This window comes from Anas platyrhynchos, chromosome 25 (genome assembly GCF_047663525.1).
Source record: "Anas platyrhynchos isolate ZD024472 breed Pekin duck chromosome 25, IASCAAS_PekinDuck_T2T, whole genome shotgun sequence".
NCBI lineage: Eukaryota > Metazoa > Chordata > Aves > Anseriformes > Anatidae > Anas > Anas platyrhynchos.
Window position 1 is genome coordinate 6,044,306 of NC_092611.1, and position 25,757 is coordinate 6,070,062.

Genomic DNA, 25,757 nt, shown 5'->3' on the forward strand with positions numbered 1-25,757 from the left:
CAGGAACACCAAAACTGCCTTTAAGAGTAATTTTCCTTAGCATGTACCACGGTATAGGCTCCTTTTGCAACTGCATCCATGGGCAAGACTTATCGCCTACTGCCAGAGCACCTACACACGAGCTGCAGGAATGTTTTTGCCCTTTGAGACTTTCACCCTCTGTCAAATTTGGTTACAGCCAAGCAACAGGTTCAAAAGTTATCTAAGTCCCATAAAAAAAAGCATGACCTCACAGGCCTTTTGGCTGTTGTCATTAATTCTTTTAACTATGAGTTCACTAATGATTTCAGCAAGACATCTACACGACTTGGAAGGAGATCCCAAGTCTTTTTGTACCACAGGCTCATTCTTATGACAAAGACTTCCCCTTTAATGCCTTCCTCACCTCTGCTTCCTTACCGCATTGCACTGCAAGTCTCCATTGTGTTGCGAAGAACCACTAATCTAAGTAGGATATTTTTAGTTGTCTCTAATGAAATGCACTAATTAGGAAGAATAGAGGAATTATGGAGAGCCAAGACTATGCAACTAACCAGCTCTCAGGATGGAAATCTCTACAGCGGGTAACACACACCATAAGGTAACAGGTAACTATTGCATTTAACAGTTATATTCCTGGGGGCACCCGGAATACAAACCAGCCTTCTCTACACACATTGTGCTGGTGATCCATTTGATTTAGGTAAGCAGCTGGGAACTGCAGATCAGCCACAGCTACACATGCATAATTCATGTCTTTCTGTCCTCCTTGTGTTTCTCCTCTTTCTAAAGCTCACTTGTAGTAATCCTGAAGGAACAGCTCGATACAGCAATGCCATCTAACCTCACCGACACCACTTGTCAGCGTTGTTCTTCCACAGTAAGTGCATCTTCAAAAATGTTCTGCAACAGGTGATCAGAACATCATCAGATAGCCCTGTCAACCTCCATTCAAGACTAGAACAGTAAGTCTGATCCAACACCAGACCTGCTCAAGCAGTCCTAGGGACAACTAAGGAGCTGCAGTCCAAAGCTTTAGTTTGGAAGAAACAAATCGTGAGAATCTGCTGGAAGGAAGATGGTGAGCAGAGTCTTCAGACCTAAGCAAACTGCTTGGATAAAGGGACTCTGGGGCATACATAACTTTGAAACTGTTAGACTTAATGATTTATCTTACCCTGTTTGACTTAGTATCATCTCCTAGGTCAGCAGAGCAGCATTGGGTGGATTGATTGCTTTAAAAGTCTAAATAAAAATTTGAAGGATTTCTCTAAAGCAAATGCTCGCTCAAATACAAATCATTGAGCTTGCTGGCCACAGTGATCAATTCAATTCAATCAACTGAATCAATTGATTCAATCAGATCCACAGTAACACCAGCTCCTTAGGGATTTAGGATTTGTGTATCTGCGTGCTGACTGCTAATGATCATCATTTTTGTGATGACGTGGGACACTCCCATCCCTCAACCATCTTTGCACTGCTAACAATCAGACTGGACATTTAAAAGACAAATATTTAAGCTCTAAACTCCCATGTAACCCAATGTTAAATTAAAATTAACCCTACACTTAACCTTAACCTAAAATAGTGTTCCAGAAAATTAACATTTCTTACAAGAGACCATCTTATGCTACTGCAAAGACCTGTTCCAGGTGAAACTCTCAAGAGAATACAATCTCCAGAGTCAGTCCAAGGTCACTGTACTGGCTCAAAGCCTGAAAATCAGATACCCAGCGTCACAGCAGTGAACTTTTAGGACCTGGTCATCATCAGAGAGCCCCAGTGCCTATCCATGAGAAGGCTCCGATGCCAGAAGCCATCTGAAGGTCAGACCACACAGGAGATCCGGAACAGCGCAGTAACAGAGGGAGCAACAACAGAATCTCCTAAAACAGATAAAATCCCCCAATTGTGTGTCACCTGCCTTCTTCTTATCACAGCCAGACTGTTGTTGTGAGTTTTTTTATTCTCTTTGAGGAGACTTTTCTTCACACATCATTGGCTTGGCAACCTTGACAATACTTGGGAGACATGAAGCAATTTCTTCTCTCAGAAGCGTTTTGCCGTCTGTACAGGTGTCATTAGATTTGATCTCTCCTTTCACTTATCTCGAGTTTGTCAGGTTTTCAACATCCTCTAAGCACTGCAGATAAATATCAATCTTTATCTCTGAACTGCAGCTCCTACTCAGGTGCCACCCTCCTCAGTCTTTGTACCAGCTTCACAAGTAGGTGTAGGTATATTTGTAAACACAGCTACGGGAAGCATGACCTGCCTGGAAATACATTAAATTTCAGCTCCTAAGAAAGGGAAACTTTTTGCCTATCCAGACTGGATTTAACGTTAGGTTTCTGGTAAATGTGAACACGTCGAAGCCAATTCAGGAAGAAAAATAAACAAATCCAAACAGCGAAAGACAGAACAAAGCCTTCAAGTATGACTGGTCAGTATTAGAGGAGCTGCAGGTTTATGTTATAACTGGGATTTTTGCTTTTTGCTGTTATCTTTACGTGCTTCATTTCGTAACATGACAGTTTTCTTTACATTTACCGTAAGTAGCTCAAGAGCAGGGATGTCTTACAACTTACTGGCACTGTCCTTGCAAGGCTGCGACCTTCTGCTCCCTTCCTGAGCCACAAATCACAGAATTTAATGCCATAAAGACAGCGCTTGACTAGTGCAACAGCAGCAGTCTGCTTCCATCTGATGGTCTTGTGATGGCAGAGATGATTAAGTTTTATTAGCCAAATCCATGAATGAAAGGTCTATAAATTGATACTAGAAGAAGGCAAGGGTGCGTTCTATACAGGCTCCAATAAAACAATACTGGCTGCTGGGGTTCAGGGAAATGAGTACAAGGGCAGCAGGCTGCAAAAAGTGGCCAGCTTTGTGTACTGTCCCGGTCACTGCCAGATGGATCTGAGCCAGTAGGGAATTTCCTCACCAGTCTGTGCACCTTGCCTAGAAGTGTATGTCTTACAACCTGGCAAACGGTTCCTTTACACTGTCTTTGATCTGCAGCTCTGTAACTTCAATTTCTTCCCCTTTTTCAAGGGCGAAGAATACTACTATCCTTCAGTTTGAAGTTTTTGCTGAAGAAATAGCATGCATCAACAATTAAAAGTACAGTAAAAGCCAGGTATCTATTAATTTGTGCTGTACTTTTTCACATGACATAAAACTTAAAAACACAGTGATGCATATTTCAGCAATTTGCTCTTATCTTTAGAAATCCAATTACATTCTATTGTTAGACAAAATAATTACCTGTGCAGGGAGATCAGCATTATTTGCTAGGGCACATAAATTATTACGGTTACCTCCTTGTGTTTCCATCGTACTTTCCACACTTGTTTCTTCCAATTATGCTAAACCAATTTTTTTAGGGCCTCAAGAATTAATAGGATCCATTAAAGCCATTTCAAAGAAGAAGTTAAAGGTCTAGATAGCATACTGGATGCTCGATCCATTGGGCTTCCTCAGCGTTTAATTACTGCACTGTCGGAGTGGTTGTCCCACTTTTTGAAGTGTTAAGAGTAGCCAGGATTCAATTAAGCACAAAACAATCATTAGCCTCTCTTTCTCTCCCCCCTACTTTGTTTCTGCTTTGCAATTGCTGATCTACCGCTATCATTCTGGATCAAAGGTAACCATTTTTAACCTAAGCACGGTGTTACGGTTTCTCATAACAGAGAAACGAATTTTAAGAACATTACTGGCATTTAAAGGAACATGTGCCAGCCCTCCACAAAACACATCCCAACCACGGAAATCTAAAAGGACCGAAATTGGACTTGTTACCAGAGGACTGAGATTATATAATGGAGTGATCTTTATCTTCTTAACATTTGCCTGAATCTGCACGTTAAAAAAATACAGTCATTTATGGCATTGTGTTCAGCTGAATAAACTCCGTGTTTGTGCAATCTGCAAATACTGCCTCTCAACATTTGGGGCATTTTGTTTCTCAATCTCATTACCCTCTTTAGAATAATCTTGAATTTAGAAGGTATAATTTTTTGCACATACATCATTCAGATGGAATCTGTTTTCCCGTTAAAAATGGAAACAGAGTAAGATTTCAGACCAGTTTGCAATTTGAGAAACAGAAGCTCCCTGCCAGAGCCACTGCAACTTCTGCTGTGCATCTAGCAATATGAGGTGGTCTTTAATTTGTACCTCTAAAAACCCTTCAGAAGGGATTCTAGCCTCCGAGCTCTAATTAATCCACTCTTCTTAAATTGCCAAAAGGATTCAATCAGCCTGGCTTCACAGAGCCACATGGATCTTTTGTTACAACAGCAATAGGAGCGAGCAGAGGAGATAATCGGGAGGAGAGGTACTGATAAAGGAAAGGTATGAGTGTGTTAGAAACAAACCTGACCCACTTCATGAACTGAATGCTGATCAGCCAGTTCTGACGTCAATGCATATTTTACTGTCCACCAGCAAGACGAGCCAGCACTACAACCTCCTTCAAAATAACAGTCTCCTACCTGATCTGCTTCGCACGCAGCAGCTTTACCACCAGGATGCAATGATTTCTGCAGACACATTTAGAAAGCATCTTAATTTGGTTGTTCTGTGGGGCTGGAAGGACACGGAGAGAACCTCACTATTCCATCCTCAATTCTAAGCTGCACTTTCTGCTCACAGCTGCAGAGGCATCTCTCTGCATAGAAAACGAACAAGTTTTATCTGATGGCAGCACAGCTTATCAGCAATCAGCCACTGAAATCCAGCCCCTGCGATCCCTTCAGAAACCAGCAAAATGCAAAAGGTACACGAACAAACTGGCTGCCCACAGGCAATAACTTTGAGAAGAACGAAGGAGCTTTACCTCGCCAGTACTAAAAACAAATTTTATGGAGAATGCCTGGTTTGGAAGTCTTCAGCTGTAATTTTCTCACTGGCCATTTTATCCGATTAAGACTATTTTTTACATTAAATATCCTCAAATTTAAGTTTGAGGCTTTTGCTCCCAACTCCCTAATATCTCCTAGAAAATAACAGTATCAAAGCTCTCATCTCAATTCCTTAATGCATCCCCTGCTTCTTGCCCAGTTACTAGGGTAGAAATGAAAGATCCTTGGAATTCGATCTATCCTCTTTCTTTTAGAGCAGTATTAACACAAAAGCATTACATCTCAATCCAGCTTACTTGTTTCAACATAAAAGGTGGCGGTCTCATCAGCTTATAGTTTTAGGAATGCTTACTTTTGAGTCTTAGCTGATTCTCCTACTAGCTGAAATACAGAGATAACTTTACGCATGTTTCAGTATTTAACTGAAAAAGTTGTATTCTTAAAGATTAAAAGCTTCAGTAAAAGACTTAGAAGCCACCAGAATAAATCAAGAGATCCTGTGGAAGTTAAGAGGAGCCTGGAACGGCCACGAGTATCTATGTGGATTTCGTAGCTGCTTGGAGTGTTCAGCAAGGTCCAGCCCCACACACAGTGCTGGGCCCAATGCAGACACCGATGCTGCAGAGCTTTCTATCAAAATAATTCATCAGTTACTGTGCTGTTTTTAAATTGCTAGATTAATTCTAATTAGAGAGTAATTCTAGCTATCAGAGTTGGGATCCTGGCTGCCCTTTGTTCTTGCACAATTTGATAAATGAACCATGAAGAATATGAGCCACTGGAAGAGACTGTTCTCGGGGATCTGTGCAGTGCTGGCTAACTCCAAAATCTCAGATGAATTGCACAGAATGGTTTATCATCTATCTCCTTTGCAGAGAAAAATAAAATAACTGGTTTGGGACAAATCACGACACGGTTTCTGGCAAGCTTAACTTTTCTCCAGTTACTTTATCACTGCAGCTGGACACGGGAAGTGCTATCAATCTGATAAAGCTCGACAAAGCTACGCCAAAGAAACAGACCATGTGAATCACCACTAGTTAATGTAATCATTTACATACAGACCATCTGTAATTAGCTTTCTGCAATACAGAGGTAGAGCACAAGAGCAGCCAAGAGGAGAGAAGAGACAGCAGCAGCTGATGGAATCTGGTAACGACCATTTATCAGTGCTTTCGGTTATTACCGAGTCTCTGGAGAACCTGTACGTCGAAATTCCCTGTGACAGAGCAGTCAACGTCTCTAGCCTTTCCCTGGGTAACAGGTCTCCTGAGATGCCTTTGAGGAAGTATTTTTGGGAGCCTGTGTTATGCTCGCAATGCAGCGTTCATGGAGGCAGGGAATGTGCTTGCCTACAGTGCTAACGAAGAGAGACCACTGATGAGGGCCCCGCTCCGTGACTTATACTTGGGCCACTTTGGCATCAAGTGCAGACATCATCTCTATCCTACACTGTTTCTTTTGTTTTCTTCAGGCATCAAAAGCCCTAAGTCAGAACTCAAACTCATACCAGAACTGCACCTTCCTGCTACAACAGTTGTAAAATCCCTTTGCTTCATATATATTGATTCATAATAGTAACTTTTAATATCATTACATTCCAACAGTAATATGAAACCCAACAATAGAGTATAGAGAAAATTAAAAGTTAGCCTTAAATAGCTTACGATAGAATCAAATAGAGGCTGCTGCAAAACCTCCGCTATTTATATGAAGCATTAAACAACAAAACCATTTTTACTGCTTTCATGAACCTTCTGTAGAATTCCCACTCTGACATGCTAAAGAGCCATGAAATACAGAGCACTTGTCATCAAAGAGCAGATTACTAGGCTTCCCTTTTTAGCTTCAGAGAATCTGTTTTATGCACCATTCCTTCTGCCAAAACAAAACGCCTGACGTTCAGATTTGACTAACAAAAATTAGCCTAATCATCTATTCAAATCACAGCTCTCCAACGCACATCACAATTTTCCGTAACCTTTCCCTTACTTAACCTTTCTGTAAACTCTTCAGCCATTAGAAAAATATGCTAGAGGTGGGAAGGTGGGGGTACAGGAATGGAGAACGGAATGTTTCCAATGTACAGACAAAAGTAAAGGTCAATACAAAAGCAACAAACACATCCAGGATCTGGGAAGGCTGCCCCACTGATACATACACTGGTAAGAAATCCTTCTTAGTCCATCAGAAACATCCCATATTATATCCAACGATAACCCGTTTTGTGAGCAATGGCTACAGGTTAAGAGAAAGATAAAATTTTTTGCTCGAGCAATAGTTTTGATCTCAAAGGTGAAGTGCTCATTGTAAAAGACTGTGTTGATTTCCCATTCTGATAAAGGTGACTAGAAAGAATTTAAAAGATTTTTCCTAAGGAGGAAGTTAATCCCCAGAAATAGAGTGAATGCTTAGTCTTCCCAACATCTTCTATAGTATCACTGAGAAAGGGGTGAATCTTCGTGACAGATGCTAACCAATTAAACAGATGCTAAATTTCCTTCAAAATCTTTCGGGATGCTGTCTTCATACTCCATAGATAAAAAGGAGCACATGTTTTAGAGATCTGCTGGTACATTTAACACTTTTCTGAAGCCTTACCCTTACAGAAGGCATTAGAGACCTAGATACATTTTCAGTTCATCCATTTCAGAAATGCCAGAGAGGAAATTCAAGGGTAAAATAATCCAGCCATGATCTATAACTCAGAAATGTTTCATCACTTCATCCTTCTCAGCCAATTGAAAGTCTATTCACACTTCCTTCTCATAACTCACAAGCTTACACCAATACAAACCAGCTTCTTCCAGCAGTTAGTCTTCCTTTCCTGCTCCTGTATTATTGATGATTGAAGTTCAACAGTCCTCCAAATCAAGATGTTATCTAGCCTTGCCGTTTCAAGTGTCTCCAGGCTAAAGTCAGTATGGAAGGATTCGTGGAATTGTAATGAGTTGACAACCGACAAAATGATTTCCATTGCTAGCAACATCTGCTGTGTCTAAATTTATAATTAAAATGAAATCATGCATGCAAAAAGAAAAAAATCAATAAGCTTCCATTTTGAGTTTTTCTAACGTTGAAAGAAGTTATTTGATTAACTCTGTTTTAACCTGAACATCTGGCAGCATTATAGGCATGTTATGACACCCACAAAAAAACAACCATAACTCTAAAAATTATTTCCTTTTTCCTGAAAGTATAATAGAGCTAATCTAGGATTTCTTTGAGCTATGTGCACTGTGATATCCATCGTGCAAAGATATTGTATGCATTACCACTCTGATTTTCTCTGCCTTAAGCACAGCAGGATTTCTTGGGCAGCAGCAAGGGAACTGCTGGAACAACCTTCACAAAAATCAGGTGTGACTGAATAGCATCTGCATTCTGGGTACCTGCTATTTTGATGTTCATGTTGTTGTCGAGCAGAAGATTTTCAGCCTTCAGGTCACGGTGCACAATCTTTCGGCCATGGCAATACTCCACTGCCGAGAGGATCTGCCAGAATTTGCGCCTGGCCTCAGACTCACTCAGACGGCCGTGGCTGGCGAGGTAATCTGTTAAAATAAAGTCGGTTTAAACAGATTAGACAGCAAGCAGTAACCCTGGAAATTAAGTGATTTCTGTCAAATATACTCAAATGCATCAACTACTCAAAATTTCAGCCGATCCCAGCTTCCAACACATTATTCTTGCATTCTCCTCTCCTAAAGAGTAGGGACAAAAAAGCTGCTGCCTAGTAGAACTGTGAAACTCAACCTTTTATTCCTTCTTTTATGGCTGACTATTCTGATAAATATTTTCACATAACTCCTGTGGAATGAGGAATACTTGGAATATCTTGCTTCCCCATCACCAGGTGCTTTTCAGCTTCTCATCAATTCCCAGCAGCTTCACGCCACACACCTTCCTGCCCAGCCTCAGCACGCTATGTGGTGGCTAAAAGCATTTTTCCTTCGGAAATTAAAACAAATAACCATAAGGTACCCATCCTGACCTCTCTCTTGTCTTCGTTGCATCACAAGCAGAAAGAACATTTTGTTTTCATATTTGATTATGTTGTAAAACTAATGTTAGCCCTGAAACAAATGATAGCTCTGAAGCTGACGACGTCATTTATCCCCAAGAACAAAAACAAGCGAAGCAGCAGCTGTGCGAGTCTTGACAGAAACAGCTTCTACAGCCAGTTCTTTTCTTGCTCTTACAACGCAGAAAAAGCAAAGAACCAGCCATTAGGATGGGTTCAGAATTGCCTCCTACATCCCACAAAGAACGTGGTTAATGGCCAAGGTGCAGAAAATGCACATAGGTGTGCTGGGCAGGGATGACGGGCAAAGGCTGGGTGTATCTCACAGAATTGTCTAGCTTGGAAGAGACCTCAGGATCATCGAGTCCAACCTCTGACCTAACACTAACCAATCTCCAGCCAATTGCTGCAGCACAACTAGCACTGAAATTAAACAGCAAAACAGAGAGCAAGAAATGAGCTTATGGGATGAATTATAAGAGTTTGGTTATTTTTTTCCAAGATTAAAAAAAGCAGATTTTGTTTACAAGATGCACAATCGGTGCCCCTTTCTTTCGGTGAGATGACAGAGGGATGTGAGGCTATGCCATGGCCTCCTGCATCACACAAACACACCTCCCCTCGTACAAGTTGATACAAGCTCAGCTTTTAATTGTGAGGACTATTTACTCGTGTACGTAATGTGATGTTATCAGACATCACATACAGAGGTGTTCTGAATGTGCTAATCATGTAGAATGTCCAGTCACGTAACATAACCTGTGCATGGATTTTCATCCCTCTCCCCTTCTCTAGGAGGAAAAGAAATGCAGTTGGGAACAGACCAGCTGGACAGGGCAATAGCAGCTACCCATGATCTACAATATAATGCACTTAAGTCACACATATGATGATCAATGACCCAATAAGCTTTTGGAAAAGCTTGCCTATGGACTGTTGATTTCTGCTTGGATAAATCAGAAAAGACAAAATTAAATTTATATAATCTAATGTTCCTAAAATAAGTTGGTACTTTGGTTCCTAATAACATTATAATGTTGTTACATTAACTTGCAGTCCCACGTTTCATTTCCATGGCAGGTAAGCTTACTCTGTACTCACAGTGAGGTGATGAAGTACAGCCTTAGGAGTTACTGTATGAATACTAACCTTCCAAAACACTAAAGAAGGTGCTTTACTGATATTTGGCAAATAAGCGGGCAAAGGACCAACAGGAACGTGAGACAACCAGAGTTGTGCTTTCAGTTACCTGTAAAGCTATGGAAAATCAGCCAAATTTAGCAGAACTACTTTGGATTCATGTTTGTGCAAGACAACTGGCCTTAGCATACCGCAAAGACATCAACTTTCAGTACGAACTAGAAAAAATGCAGAGGAACAGCAGTACGAAGATGTGTAGGAACTGTGTCATGGCGGTGCCATCAGGAGAAGGTTTCCTCATCAGCTCTGGATTCCTCAGTTCTGCCACAAATGCTTACGTGACCCCGTGAATACCCCGATGCTGTATGGCACACCATGGAAAAAAACCACGGGGAAGCTGGGCTGTTGTGCACACTGCAACGGGACGTGCAACGGAGTGCCACTGAGCAACACTCAACTACCTAACAATTTTAAATTGGGGATTTAAAAAAAACACAACTGTGTATCTTTTGTTTCAGCAATTTCACTGTGCTGTCAGCAGTTCTCCTGTGCCATTTCAGCTCTACATCAGAGCGCTGAGCTGTTTGATTTGTTTTGGCAAAGCCAAAGCCTTTCAGATTAGGCAAACAAAACTTTTTTGTATTTTTTTTTTTATTTACAGTAACAATTTAAAACCAGCTTATCATTAGTTTAAGAATACACTAATGGCATCTGAGCAACATGAAAAAATGTATCAGCAGTGAAACTAGAGCTAATAATTTAACATTAAAAAAAATTGATTGCAATATCTAGGAGATACAGAATAAAACATAGCAATGCAGTGATGACTTGAAGATCGTATCTCACTGCATCACAGAACACCAGCTAACAAATTCCACTTGAATACAGCTAGTGGAGGCACGAAACACTGTCCTTCCCTACTGGCATTACCAGCCAAATCATTGGAAGATTTCACCAGCCTGCAGGTACACGCAGGATGAAGGCAGTACCCTGAAAATGTGGAAGACTACAGCTCAAGTCCCTGGTCTCTGACTGCCTTCCATCAGCACAGAGTCCTGTCTTGAAATGCTCTTTCAAAGCTAAGGAATACGTGAGGAAAAAACAAACAAACAGCAACAAAAAAAAACCCACTGCTTAATACGTTCAAATTCAATGACGCAAAACTAGGAAATTTATGAAATAAGTCTTAAAATAACTGTTTGAGCTGCCACCAGTCCCTTCTAATTATCATTTACGCAAAGGTCCCATGAACAAGACTCATCATTTAGAGACCAGCTGGCACAACCATTTCAGTCTGAATTCAGTTAGCAGGTTAAAACAGCTGCTTCTGCAAGCAGGAAAAAGAACACAACGGAACGGAGGTTTTCGGTCTACCTCTGTTTACTTACAAGGATCTGTGACAAAATCCCTAAGTAAATGATTAATCAGCTCTTCCAAGCTAGTTACGTAACCTCAATGACCCAAAAAGGATCATCGTGCCCAACACGATGCCAAAGCAGCAAGGTAACACAGAATACCTGGTTTTGTTAGGTTGTGTGGTTTGTTTGCTTGTTTTTTTAAACTAACATCATATTGTTTATGGGCGTTATAGGTGCTCGTGATGTTTTCATTTAAGCTGTTCTGCTTTCTCTGTGATACACAGCTCGTATCAAGCACACTAAAACCAGAAAATACATTTCCAGTAAAACTTCACAGAAGGTGAACGTCAGCTTTGTTGTTACTAGAAGAAAAGTCAAAGGAAGAAATATGCTGTTCAGAGGAAGGGGGCACAAACCATGAGAATTCTTGCAGAAATTAATAAAACCATGAAAAAAATATTGTCATTGGATCGTGTAAGACCAACAACCTCGCTGACCTTGTGCTCTTGTACATGACAAGTTCTTTGCTGCTACTTGGGCAACGAGGCAATGCTGCTACTGCGTGGAGCATTGATAATTGAAGAATTGATAGTTCTGAAATACATCGTCACTCATATGGTTTAAACAACCATTGCAATCATTAATACATCATCCTGTTAATACGCTCAGTAAAGCAGGCTTGTTTCAAAGATGTTTTCTTGGGGGATCTCAGTTGGAGTGCAACAAGAGAGACCTCAGCTGCAGTACAACTGTTTCAGCAACCCTCACAAACATTTTTAAGCACTTTGTTCGATCTGATCTACAAAAGCTGCAGATCTAAAAACTCTCCTCAGAGCTTCTAACCTGCTTGGGTCTTAATGCCTTTTCAGCTGGTTTAACTTGGCAAAGCACGAGAACAAACAAAAGCCTGGCAGCAAGGGGAGATCATAATATTTGCAAGCAAAATATCACTCAGTCACAGAGTGACTGACAAATCACATGATGGCAAGGTGAAGTCAGATATCAAAGACACAAACTAAATCACACTGAATGCAAGCCAGCCCTGTAAGCTGTTAATCCATCCTTTGTTAGCAATGCAGCAAATACGTTAATGGACCTAAACTGTCATTTGCTTTCACAGCTTTAGCCTGTCAGGGCTCATTTAGAGCTTCCAAACCGCCTTTAGCAGTAGTCTTGGCCTTGCACTTTCCACCAAGTCTAGCAGCCTGCATGGAATGGGTAATTTATTCCGAAATACGCTACTTTATCTCCTGGTGAAGTAGAATATGCCATGATCTCTCCTAACAGGTGAAGCTGGTGCACGCAAGGATACTGTTTGTACATTAACTAGTTTCAAATAGGACAGGCTGGGACACAGGCATGGTGCCAGCTCCTGGATTTCAGCAAGGACTTAAAGGCAGCTGAAATTTGCTAGAGACATCCTGCCATCACAGCTCGAGGCTGGACGCTGGTTGCACACTCACGTGTAGTTCTGGAGCTAGCACCCAGGAGTAACTTAGGTGAAGAGCAAAGCACCCCCTTGTCATTTGCAACTACAGAAATGACAAAGCCTTTATATGCCTTTATAAACATAGTTTGGTGAATCTCATCCTCACTTCATACCCTTCATCTACAAGCTTTAAGTTGTTTGTTTTTTTCGTCCATTTTTCTGTAGTGAGATAGAAACCAGAAGTCATCTTAGATTCAGCTGGATCCACAGCAGGCAGAAGCAGGACTTTTGCTCAAAAGCAGCTTCCTGTCCGACCTTTTCAGTACCACAGAGTACATCTGTTTACTGGGTAAGTGAAACATGAAGATGGCATCCACTTCAAAACATGACTCAGAGACGTTGTCAAGCACTGGCCAGTGCTTTTCACTCAAATTACTGTCCTTCAGCTAGTTGAACAACTGCGTATGTTTTTTGCTATGTTCTCTCTGCTAGGGAGACAGGGACAGGCTGGAGAGAGCACAGTGAAGCACAATGAGGATGGTTAAAGGACTGGAGTGCCCATCACACGATGGGAGGCTGAGAGAGTGGAGGGCATTCAGCCTGAAGACCACGTTCAGAAAGGAATTGTATAGCTGTGTATAAATACTTGACAGGAGGAAAAAAAGTCACTTTTATTACCAATAACCAGTGAAAGGACAAGGGGAACAGACTGAAACAAGGTAATCCCATTTAAACATTTTTTTTTTCTTCCCTCTGTACATGTTGTCAAATGCTAGAACAGGTTGGCCACAGAGGCTGCAGAGTATTCACCCGTGATCCTGTGCAACCTGCTCTGGTTGACCCTGCTCTGAGCCACAGGGCTGGACTAGACATTCCCTACACATCCCTTCCAGCCTCAACTATTTGGTGATTTGGGTTCAGCGTAAGACGGGCAAGGCATCACTCACACAGTTCAAGCTTAGTAAAGAATGACCATTTGCATATTAGGGGGACACACTGTATTTCCAGTCTTATGAATGCCTATTAACATGAGTGATAATAATGGGTTAGAACTTCAGGTAAGGAAATCCAGATGATCCACGAGGAAGAATAATTATTAAACTAAAAAAAACAGATCCTGTATATTCTTGTCTAACAAGGTTACAATATCCCTCTTTCTAGAGACAGATGATCCTGCGCCAAGGCTAGGACAAAACTGAGAGCTGCTCAAGCCTATTCCAGTCCAGCTTTCCAACTGTGCCCAAAAACAAATGAAATTGTCCAGGACAAACCGCTAGGTAAGACTAGGATCTTACAGATACAGACATAATTATTAATACTCTAACAAACGAAAGACATGCCTGAATGTCTCCTTTATGGAGAAGTGTTTCTGGAGAGACTGCAAGGTTATTGTTCACTGAAACGGGACCAAGATTCTGAGAAGCTGAAAATGTAAGTACAGAGGTTTATAGTATCAAATGCCTCCCTAAGGATTAATATTTATGCTGAAAGAGTCTAGAGTAGTTGGAAGACGCTGTTGTCTTTATCTACTGAGCAAGGATACTGCAATATTGCAAAGTACTAGTTACAAGGGGAATCATTATCTCTCTGTCTCTCTGTACTATGGGCACAAGAGTACAGCCTGGCACTAGCCCACTGTTCCCTGCAGCTTCTCTAAAAGGCTGCAAGGTCCTCAGTATCTACTGCCCGGTTGCAAAACAGGCTGAAGGTTGTAAGGAACACCTAAACACATTAGGAAAGTCAGCTGTGAGATGAAAGATAACAGAAGTGAGTAGGCAAATATAGTTAAGCTGTTCTTCCAAGGACCATAGCTGGTAATTGAAATGCCTCTTACCTATGCTTTAGTCTCTTTCTCCTTCACATTTCCAGGATGTAGTAGAAAAAAAAAGAGTACATACATAGGTACAGTCACCCTCAGAAAATTGAAGGACAAGATCAAATGAATTTTTCTTAAATGTCAGCCAAAAGTAGCAATTCCTTTAAATAGTTAAAAGGTCAACCAGACAAAAGTCACACAAGCTGTTAGTCTTGAACTCTTTTGGTCATGTTTACTGCTTTAAAAATACACCTGGTAGTGAGCATGCCAGACAGCAGGCAAGAGGGGGTGAACTACTTTCACAGTAGTAGGAAAAAAAACTATCCGAAGCCTTGGATATTCATTTTCCCCTTGCTGAACAGTTGGGTTATTTTTAGGCTTAATAGTCAGCTTCACCCTCCACAGTCTGGATTTTTGTAATATAAAGAAACCCAATGGTCACTAATGAAAAACTAGAGAATTAGCCCTTCAGAATAGGTTGACTGTAATTAGTTTAGCTAACAGTTAATCTGTGTCTCAGCTGTTTAAGAGGCTTCAGGTAAGTGATGTTGAAGGTTACAAGGTGGTGGCTGTAAAGATACTTCAAAAAAAAATCAGCAGAAACAGCGAGTTTAAAACTTTGTAGATCTGTGAAGTAGAATAGGCACAACTGAAACCTTTTTTCAAGTATTTTATTAAGTCTAAGGACTTGTTCTTTTTTTAAAAAAAAAAAAAAGAAAAGAAAAATGTAACCACATTTGAAGTGCCTAGACTAAAAACAATATTTACTGCAACAATATTAGCTGGCAAAAGGTAAAATTCACAACTGCTGAGTGCAGAAAACGTTACTGTAGCTATGAAGACAGCAAAGAATATCGGCGTAGGGGATAAAAGTAATCCTGTCCAGGAACCACCAGTCAGCACTATGAACTGATGGGTTAGCAGAACTGAAAAGCCTCAGTGAGGTTAGCACCAGGCTACTCACAGTGATCCTGAAAGTGTGACAAGGCATTAAGGGAACATTCGCCAGTCAGTCTACCGAGACCCATCCTGAAGAGCACGCTGTGCTCTTTACAGCACCTCCTGAAAGGGGAAGGTCGGAAGGGACAACTTTATACTCTCAAAAGATTTCTAAATCATTGAGTTTCTCAGGAGTGACCACAAAGGCCAACTTCAACTTACTGGGTCTACTCTCTCTCTCTCAGCTCCTTCTGCAGTCAGAAAAGGAGAGGCTCCTGTGGAGGGAGAGTCGAAGCTCTGTAAGGCCTTGCTCCAAACCAGACCCCCGAGAGGCCTCTCACTCCCAGCGGGTAACAGAGGGATCGGCTTTTCAGGTAGAAACTTAAATCTTGCCACAAACCTAGAGATTTTGTTGTTGTTGTTTTAAACCCCCCTCCAGTGCAGTCACAGGTCAGTCAAAGAACAAACCTGAGCACAATAGTTAAATGATGCCAGGAGGCCGATTAACTGAAGTAACAGCAGGTTCCACAGGTTTCTAATCATCTTGCTTTAGGAGAGGAAAAGTAAAAACTTCCAGACCACAAAGACACACAGCAAAATGTTAAAAACTTCAAAGACACTTGGGTACAGAACTGCAGAGGACCATCCCACTGTCTGCGCTGTTTGAAAACTAATGGTGGAAAAGTGAGACTATTTCATACCCCATTAGTCTGGAAGTGACAAATTCAGCACACCCAATGAATGATCAAGATGGGAAAAAGGAAAACATGGTGCAGCTTGAGTCTCCTTTCTACTTCTGTTTATATTTATTTAAATATTTATTTTTCATAAATACTACCCCAGATTTTCTCTACTTCCAAGTTATGTTGAAATTGCCGCGGACGTGATATCCTGCTTATTACAAACAGTCCAAAGATAAGGACCTAAAGGTGGAAAAAAAAAAAAAAAAAAGAGATAACCCAGAAAACAAAGAAGGGACTTTGAACATTTGATTTGTTTCCATGAAATCCACCCCCGTCCCCCAGTGCAAAAAATGAAAATCAGTCACGCTCCACCTCTTCTGCTCTCCAATCACTAGGGCCCTCCAGGGGGCCCTGGCGGTATTTGTAAGGCAAACAACACACCAGTATTTCAATCTCTTATCCTGTTTTCATTGCATATTATCTCCACCTCTCAAGTTACGGGAAGATGCTACATGAAGTCTGAATCACACATCAGCATGATTGCCTTTCCGTAACAGTAACTGCACAATTTTTCCAAATCAACAAGAACATTAGTACTGCCTCAGACATCTCAGTTCCTCCAGGAATCTCTTTAGATTCCTGTAGGTTTGCTCTACAAACAACACGTAACAGTTCATGAGCAGCATGCATCTTAACAGTGCTCTTTCCATCTTCCAGCTTTCCTAGACCTACACTCAAATATTGCTAACAAATAACGTGGCCAAACAAGCTCTAACAGAACGGGACCAACATTTTCAGGATGAGTTGTGCTCATATTACATTGTCCAAGCAAGAAGACGTACCTGGAAGCACTATTTCTACAGACAGGTCTCACCACCTTGTTCACACAAGCCCAAGGGTCACCAGCCTCCAGCTCCTCTCTCTCTGAGTATAATCCCTTCATGGCTTTGTTAAACCCTCAGCTGGTAATGGCACAATGGAGTTTGATCATCAATAGATGATCATACACGGTCGTTAGTCTCCCACTGCACTGATATGATAAATCTATTTGCATATTGCTACGTTTTGTTAAATTATGCTAAGCCTAAATAGGCTCACATGACAAATATCCATCTTGTTTCCATCTTGGATGAAAAATTAACTCAGTGTTAAGAAAGACAGGAAAAAGTGAGTCAACTGTACTGTGCACATGCTATGTTGCATTGTGAAATAAAAATCCATGAGTTTTTTTCCAGTTCCAACAAACTCTCAGGTCAAAACCCACTGTCTCACTGTAGTAACTTACTACCCCAGTCACTTTACCTTTGCATCACTCCTGGAAACATACTTCTTGCTATTAAATAGTACTTTAACACTTCTATCTAGCACCACAAAAGACAGGTCACTCTACTCAGTAGGTGCCCAACAAAACCTGACTAATAACCATTTTAACTCAATCTCTCCCCATGCAAATTCATATTTCATCATCTCTTTTGTCATTTTTCAACTCACATTTTGAAGGTGAGACACAACAATATACGTTCCAGATCAAGAGCATATTAATTCCAACTGTACATATTAATTCCAACTGTACAGCAGCTAATTCCCCTTACAGCAAAAATTTATGTTGGAAACTCAAACTGTAATGTTTTTTCCTAAAGTTTTTAGAACTAAAAAGAGCAGCAGTGCCAGTTATCACGTGTTTTTCTAGACAGAGAAAAGAAAATTACACGCTAAAATAAAAATGAGTTCTTGGGCAAAATAAATACAGTTTTCAAATTGCTGAAGTTAAAGCACTGAACTTAACATTTGAAACATTCTCTTGCTTACCAAAAATTTCTCCATTTTTGGCAAATTCTGTCACGAGGTACAGCATGCTTTTGGTCTCCATCACCTGTTGATGGAGAAATTGTCCGTTAAGTAAGTTGTAGGAAGAGCAAAAAAGCAAACACAGCCACAGGACTACTTATTTTCATAGTATTCTCTTGGTAAAGAGGTGAAAGTCTGTCTTGGACATCCAATTACCACAATTTTTCAATTTGTTTCTGCAAGTTACCTCAGCAATTTCAAGGGGAGTGTTCACACAGCAGAAACAAACCTACGGAACAACTAGTTATCTGTCTTCTAGTAAATGCACTTCAAGATAAAGTCTTTGGGTACCTCTTGCTTGGTACGTGCATTTACACCACAAACACATTTGCAGAGTCTGGACTGACACATCCTCATATCTTATCCAAAGATAAGAAAAGCTACAAGTACTCCTCAGCTTGCTCTCTCAGGCAAGGCTCAACCAAAGAAAACCATGACGTCCTCCGCAGCGATCCTTCTAGCTCGTGCTCGTTGTAGACATCACGTTGAATATTCCCACCTTGCTCTAGCTTACATCGTACCTTTTCTAATTACACACATCAAAGTTTCATCACCAAGTATCTCAAACTCAGCTCTTTCACTAACATCACATTTACAGCTTTCTGTGTATTTCATGCAGATTTCAGATACTTTTCAGTATCTAACAAGGGCAGCCTAGTTGCTACAGTAGAATGAACAAGACCACAACCGATGTGCTTTCAAAAATGTTAAACACCCATCCAATGCAAATCAATTCCAGAATAGCTGAGCTTGTCTTGGACTGCTAATCTACAAGAAGACAACAGTGCAAACTCTTGAAACAGGAGCACAGAGGACAAGAAAGGAAAAGACACTGCTAACCATACCTGGTAGAGCTTTATAATGTGTGGATGATCGAGCATCTTCATTATTTGCACCTCTCGGTAGATCTTCTCCAGATTCACAGCATCCAGCTGAGATTTGTCAATGATTTTTATTGCCACCTGCAGCCAAATAGCAAAAGTGAGATTAAAACTCTCCCCCAAATTTATCAGCAGCAGGTGGGAACAACTGAGGACACACAGAAGTGTTTTAAAAAACAAAAAACTTGATAGGAAGCCTAATGATATCCATTTCTGGGGCCAAGGTAGTCCATTTGAATTCCACAGATACAAAAGTGGTATTTGAAAAGAAAAACTGATGGCTCAACACAAAGAATCAAAACATAGCAGATCCGGGTATTTTCAACTGTTATATGCTTGTTTTAATTTCAATTAATATGCTATTATAAAGGGACAACTGCAATTCATCCATTCAGGGAAAAACCTCTACGGATACATCTGTCAGTCAAACCCCGTCTCAATTAGTTCAGGAACAGATCAGGGTCCTACTGACTATTTTCAGTCAATATCTGCAAAGTGAATTGCAGAGAGTGACAGCTGGTTAGGAGACCAAACATTTTAAACAGGAAAGAGTAAGAAACTAAATGGTTTTTTTTTACACCAAGAAGGAGCAAAAATATAGCTGCTAAAAATCACACAAAGGATTACAATACTAAGTATTAAATATAAAATAGTGTTTATTCACCCTGAATATCACATTATTAATGCTGAAGCAGGAGCAAACAATGCAAATCACACAAATGCTTCCAATTATAACTGCATTTCACAAGGTATTGAACTATAGGAGACAGCTGTTATGCAGGAGACAAAATCCACAGGAGGTGAACCTCATTATCTCCAGCAAGGCTGATTATGGACCCACCTGAATTCAGAATTAACTGTTTACTGACTTCATTTCAGTGTGCTTTTCCTTGACAGCCTCCTCAGAGGTCTACTTGTCTAACCAAACCACCAGAAAAATAAGATTCTGCTATGAGCAAGTAAGCTGATCTAGCCTTGTAGTCAATGAAGAATGCTTGGTTTTAAGATGCAGGATGCACTCCTACTTAGATGAGACAGAACAAGGTTCAGCTTTTCAAATCAAATATTTTAAATGGATTTGTTTTTAAACGATGTTTGATTAATGCAGAATTCACTGCCACTCAGTGAACTTTTTCATCAAAAACAATATGCTTTTTAATGACGCATTAAAGATAAAGCAAAGAAACCTAAAGTTCCATATCCCTCATCATTAAACACTCAACTACTCCAGGGCCTTTATTTTTCAAAGCTTAGCAGTGGACACTTGGGAAGAAAGCACTGAAAATGCTTTTCAAACACTCCCTACTGACCTCCACCTCCTCCTCCTCCTCCTCCCCAGCTCTCACCTTCCATCCCCGCATGACATGCGCCAACTTAGAGGATCCTGATGCCTGATCTTGTCAAAACACGTTTTCCCTTCAAAAAATGTCTCGGAAATGTCTTTGTCTTCTTTCAAAACGTGCTCCTGCCAGCTACCTGTATTTGCAGCACCTCCCCTGCCTGCTCCCGCATGCTGTCAGTGTGCACTGAGAAGTGCTCAGGAACTGTATTGCCCACAACAGGTCCTAAGAGATTTTGCATCTCCTGTTCAAAGTTGGTCTTTTCACTCAGAAGAGAACACCTTTAAAGCACGCAGGCAAACCCAGATAACCTGCTTCTGTTCTGACCCGTTACCCTCCCGTCCTGCTCCGCTTCCTTCCAGCTACACCACCTATTTGCTGTCTGATGCTCAGTGCACGCATAAAGCTGGATAATAAATGCCTGCCTTCACCCCCGCAAAGAAACAGGACAGGAGAGGAAGCAGAACAGCGTTCATCAGATGAGGCTGTCCCAACACACAGCTCCAGGCTCGCTCTGAGCCTGCTCCCCAGCAGCTCCTCTCCCTGCAGGTCCCTGCGCTGGCCCAGGCAGAGCAGCAAACTGCTTCCTTTTTTGGCCTGACTTCATGCCGTGTGGCAGCAGAGGATGCAAAGCCTCGTTCCTACAGCTTACAGAAAACCCACCACACCCCCCCCTTTAAATCTCCCTAGCCTAACGTAAGATCACACCTAATAAACTGACTGTTTTTTTCCGGGCAGAATTTATTAGCCCGAAGAAATCCCTTTGCTAGAAAGTTGCAAAATATCAAAGAAATCAAAGCAAACCACTGAAGCCAGACCAAGTTCTTAAACATACATCAGGAAATATTTATTAAAAAACAAACCACGTGTCTCATTTCCCCACTTCCTCTAATTTATTTTCTGCTGCCTCTCTGGAAACAACCAGAGACACAAGACGGTTTCTTATTCCTTCTCCACATCTGCCCTGGTTTACACCTGTTATTTGGGTGACCTCCAAAATTAAAAGAAATGGAAACCACTCTTTCTTATTTACAAACCAACGAAAAGATCAATCTGGGGCAATCTTGCATTCCCATCACAAACCAGTAATGCATCTTTCAGTCAAGCAACAAGCCCTCTCTCATCTTGGGTAGATCTGGTGTTCTGGACAGTCCAAATGCCTTCTTCATCGACCTAGTGTAATGCAATAAAATCTTGCTGCCTTGTTCGGTATTTAAACTTTACTGGCACCCTAATTAGTGATTTACACAGCGTCAGTCTCGCTAACTTGAGGCATTCACAGCAGCTTCTTTCTTCACCTCCAGGAGTTGGACTCGATGATCCTTGTGATCCCTTCCAGCTCGGATATTCTGTTCCTATGATTCTTCACACAGACAGCACAGTGCAGAAACCTTGCCTAAAACCCACAGCACTTAATTTCTGGACTCCCCTGGCTCCGGTCCATTTAATTTCTCCTTCTTGTCACTGAGCATTTTCATTTATGAAACTCTCTTAAAAAGCAAGCAAAAAAACAAAGAGTAACTTAGAGTAACTTTCTCTTATTTACTCTTCTTGCACATTGGAATGCATGCAGGGCAGAGAAGCTAATAAAAGCAAACCTATACAGAACTTCAAATAAAAGGGGCTTGGTCTACCGTGGAAGAGAAAAAAAAAACAAAAAACAAAAAACAACACAACAGTGAGACTGCAAAGTAATAAATTAAAGAGTTTTTTGGGCAATTTGAAGCAAGTAACAGCAGCCCACCCTCTGTGGCTCTTGCTGAACAGAGGAGGCTGGGGGGGCTGTGCAGCTTACAGTTTGCTGTTGCCACTTTTTCCATCGAAGCTCGACTCCCGTCACCTCACCCTATTGAAGCGATCTAGCTTTGCAAGTACACAGACTCTTGGCGTTTCTTCCAGTATAGTTTGGCACTTCCACAGTTTGCTCTTAAATTTTAAGTATTCCTTTTACTGAAAGTATAAATATTTCAAATACAGCCTGTTACCACTTCCAAGCCGGTCTCCCGATGGCTGTTGCCAGCTTTCTCCAGATACCACGCACAACTCGGAGCGCTGCAGCTCCCAGCTCCTAACGTCCGCAAGGAGTTCCAAGCAGCTTTTAACTTTGCTGGCCCAGATTACAAAAGTATCTATTGCCCCAGAAAAAAAATAGATAAAACTCATTTCTTCTTCTTCACTTTTAAAGATTGAATACTTCCACTGGACGGCTCTCTATACATAAGGGCTTAGATGTTTTGTGTATCCACCTTAGTTCAACCTCAAGTATCTGAAATAATCCCAAGCACAGTTCTCCCCTAAATCAGGAATACGTTATTTGAGATGCAAGAGGAAGTCAAGCAAAATAATGAAGAGTAAGCCATACTTGCAGTTGAAATAGGGTTTTAATTAAAACAAAAAACACATTAGAGCAAACTGCTTTTGCCTTATAACGTGGAATTATTTGGTACTATTAAGCAGTTGTTTTTTGAACACACAGTAAAAGCATGTGGCTACTTGAAGGAAAAAAAGGTATTTGCAATCCTGGTACAACTCTCAATGTGCATATTATGTACATGCACACAGCAGCAGGCTTCTGTGTGAAAAGAAGCACAGGAGCAGCTGGCACCGCTGCTTCTGCAGTCAAATGCAGATGAGATATCTCAGCCTATTCTCAATCTTCAGCTCTCACGCATCTCGTCAGGTCCCTAGGAGGTTTAGAGAAAAAGCACTTGGAAATACTTAAAATCCAGCCACTTCTTCACAATGCCACGGGAAGGAACAGTGCATTCAGTAGCAGCGGCTCATTTTTGTCCGTAATCTCAGCTGTGTCACGATGACAGGAAAAGGGGAAGTAATTCTTAGAGGTGGAGAAGCTGCTTCAGGATGGGGAAGAGTTTCCTCAATGAAAAGTGTGTTTTCTTCCTGAATATATATCTTGCTAACAACTACCAGCGTATTAGAGATGCTGTGGCATCACTTTGATCTTCTGAAAGCAATGCACAGAGACTGACTGCACGCAGCAATGAATTCTCATTTCTCTGCTATGCTCAATCATTACCTCAACACGAATAAGCCAACTTAGCACATGCCAGATTAAGGACAGTTACACAGATTCTGTGATTCTAGCATTTATTTTTATTTATTTTTTAAATAAAAGTTATCACATCTCCTAAAAAGAAAACAAAAAAGTACAACCAAACATGACATATGAATATGTACTCCAAGACAACTTCAAGGTCACTGAAGAAAATGAGAAAAGCAGAAATTCTGCTAGGCTGTTCCTTCCCTTCTCTTCCTCCCTTGCCCATTTTTGCTGCTTAAAAACTTACGAACGCTGCAAAGACATGCTTGAACATTATTTATTTTTAATTTAGAAAAAAAAAAAATATTAGGAATAGCACACACTTCCTTCCCTCTTTTGCTAGAGAGCTAGCGAACTGGAGTTTGCTCAACCCTCATCTGGCATCTGGGAACTGAAACTGTCAAGCAGCAAAGCTGCAAGGCTTGTTAGAAGAAAGTTGCTCTGTCCTTCAGCTGCTCCAGGTTTCAATTTCCGTTGGTTTCACATCATCCATTTAACTCTCTAACCAGTCTTTCCAAGAACATCCCCCTAACATGGCCTGACAAGTTAACAGATAAAGTTTGTCCACATCAGTGTAAGCTTTAAGGTTCACCCAGGTTAGAGAGATTCAGACTTGAGTTGCTAACCCAATGCATCAGAGAAGTAAGAGGCATTGGAATTAGCAAGTGTCCTTCCGCAATCTGGAGCAACTCCAGTTTGCAACAGCCAAGGGTTTGGCTACCAGGGCTTTGTGTAGCGTTACCTGCCGGAGCTGCAGCCCGGTGTACCTGCGGGGCTGCTCTGCTCTGCCTGCACAAACGCTTTCCTCCTGTGCCCCTTGCGACACATCCACAGAGCCCACGGCTGCAAACAGATCTGCACCCGGAGTCTTTTTTGGCAATGGCTTCATTTTCCCACCGAATTACTCCACTAAGCCAAACCGCTGGCTGCACAGCGCAGGGAGCTGCTCTCTCTACTTTGTCACTCCCTTTTACACGTTCCTCAGCGCAGGCACTCGCACGTAAACCAGCCTCCTGTCTCCTACCAGGAGCTGGGATTTCTCAGAGAACAGCATGAATCACCCGTAACGTAACATAGCTAAAAGCATCACTGTGCCCCGCGAGGAACTATCAGTCGGAAGGGTTTAATTTTCATTTGAGAGGCAGCGGCCAGCACTCTCCTGGGGGTGACAAACCCCAGGGGATGTTAAGTGCAGAGCTCAGGGGTGGAAGTGACGTAGTTCTCCCATGCAGATCATTCTCAAAGACTTGCCATCATCTTTAAAGTGCGTTGCTTTTTGCTACCTTCACCTATTGGCAACAGCAAGCAAAAGTCTCTTGCTACCATTCATATTTCACACCTCATCATATTTCACTAGCAGCAAACACACACCTTCCTCAACTTTATGTTTCCGATCATTTATGTTGTCTTTTCTTAGTCTCTCCTCCTTCCAAGGAAAAAAAAAAAAAAAAAGTTGCTTATTTGTGCATGTTTCGTTAACAAAAGTTACTCTGAGATCACAGGATTTCTTGGCAACGTGATAAATAAGCATGGCAGGAAAACACGTGTCATTAACTTAAATGGCAACAAACACAAACAGGCAGCAAAGCAAAGGTCACATTCAGCCACGCAGTCCCCTCCGAAGCAGCCGGCATGGTCTGTCATTAAGGAGGGTCACTATAAATGTATTCAATCCCCCCACTTTTGTCAACTTTCACCCTTCTGTTTGACTATTTAATCATGCAGTTTCATTGTTGCATGAATGTAGGATTCAACCTGCAGTTTCTGAGATTGTATGCACACAAGACAGGGTAGGAGATGGGGTATCTTCTGCTTCAGGCCTGGTTTCTTTTTATTTTGACCTATGTTTTGCTTAGACTTCCCATAAAGAGGATGGATTCTTTACACACTGCCTAAATTATGACCTTTCAAGATAGTAAATGCCATCTTTTCTTTTAATCTGACAGTTACTAGCTAGTCACAGTTATGTAAAAAAACAAGCAAATATATTTTCATATGTCAAAACCACCTAAAACACGGTTTCCAAGTACCCACAGTAAAAGGGCCAAACAACAAACAGGCTTGGGATTCGGGCACTTCAAACAGGAACATTCAGGAGGACCTCAGACAGTGGAAGAGCTTCTTTTAAGGACTTTCTGAGCAGGTCTCAGAGCAGCACACTGCAGATCTTCCTGCAGTACGGACCTGAGGGTGAGTTCATGCCAGAACCTAAGCAGCTGCATATTATTCTACTGGAACTTTAATAGAGGCTGTTCTACTCTGCACACAGATGAACTGAAAAGTTAGCAACTCAAGAAACATAAACTACAGCTTAGAACAAGCCTGGAATAGGAACAGTCTTCCACCAAAAACAGCATTAGCAGGATTTGTACTTTCCTACGTGTGCAGTCA

The 25,757-nt window shown here is 41.3% G+C and overlaps 2 protein-coding genes across 3 annotated transcripts in view; one reads left to right on the top strand and one right to left on the bottom strand.

Moving 5' to 3' along the window:
- Window positions 1–25,757, top strand: part of LOC119713715 (uncharacterized) — a 153,248-nt gene that overhangs the window by 124,130 nt on the left and 3,361 nt on the right. Inside the window, exons 36-39 of the mRNA XM_072027742.1 lie at window positions 13,024–13,147; window positions 13,291–13,517; window positions 13,960–14,075; window positions 15,799–15,927. The gene's annotated coding sequence lies outside the window, so the exon portion shown is untranslated. The remainder of the gene's footprint in view (window positions 1–13,023; window positions 13,148–13,290; window positions 13,518–13,959; window positions 14,076–15,798; window positions 15,928–25,757) is intronic.
- The window catches only part of SIK2 (salt inducible kinase 2), a 48,396-nt gene that overhangs the window by 21,185 nt on the left and 1,454 nt on the right, over window positions 1–25,757 (bottom strand). For both annotated transcript variants that reach the window (XM_027444227.3, XM_027444226.3), the window contains exons 2-4: window positions 18,930–19,046; window positions 18,046–18,109; window positions 8,240–8,401 (exon numbers count right to left, since the gene is read on the bottom strand). In XM_027444227.3, the coding sequence (XP_027300028.3) occupies window positions 8,240–8,401; window positions 18,046–18,109; window positions 18,930–19,046 (343 nt within the window). The remainder of the gene's footprint in view (window positions 1–8,239; window positions 8,402–18,045; window positions 18,110–18,929; window positions 19,047–25,757) is intronic.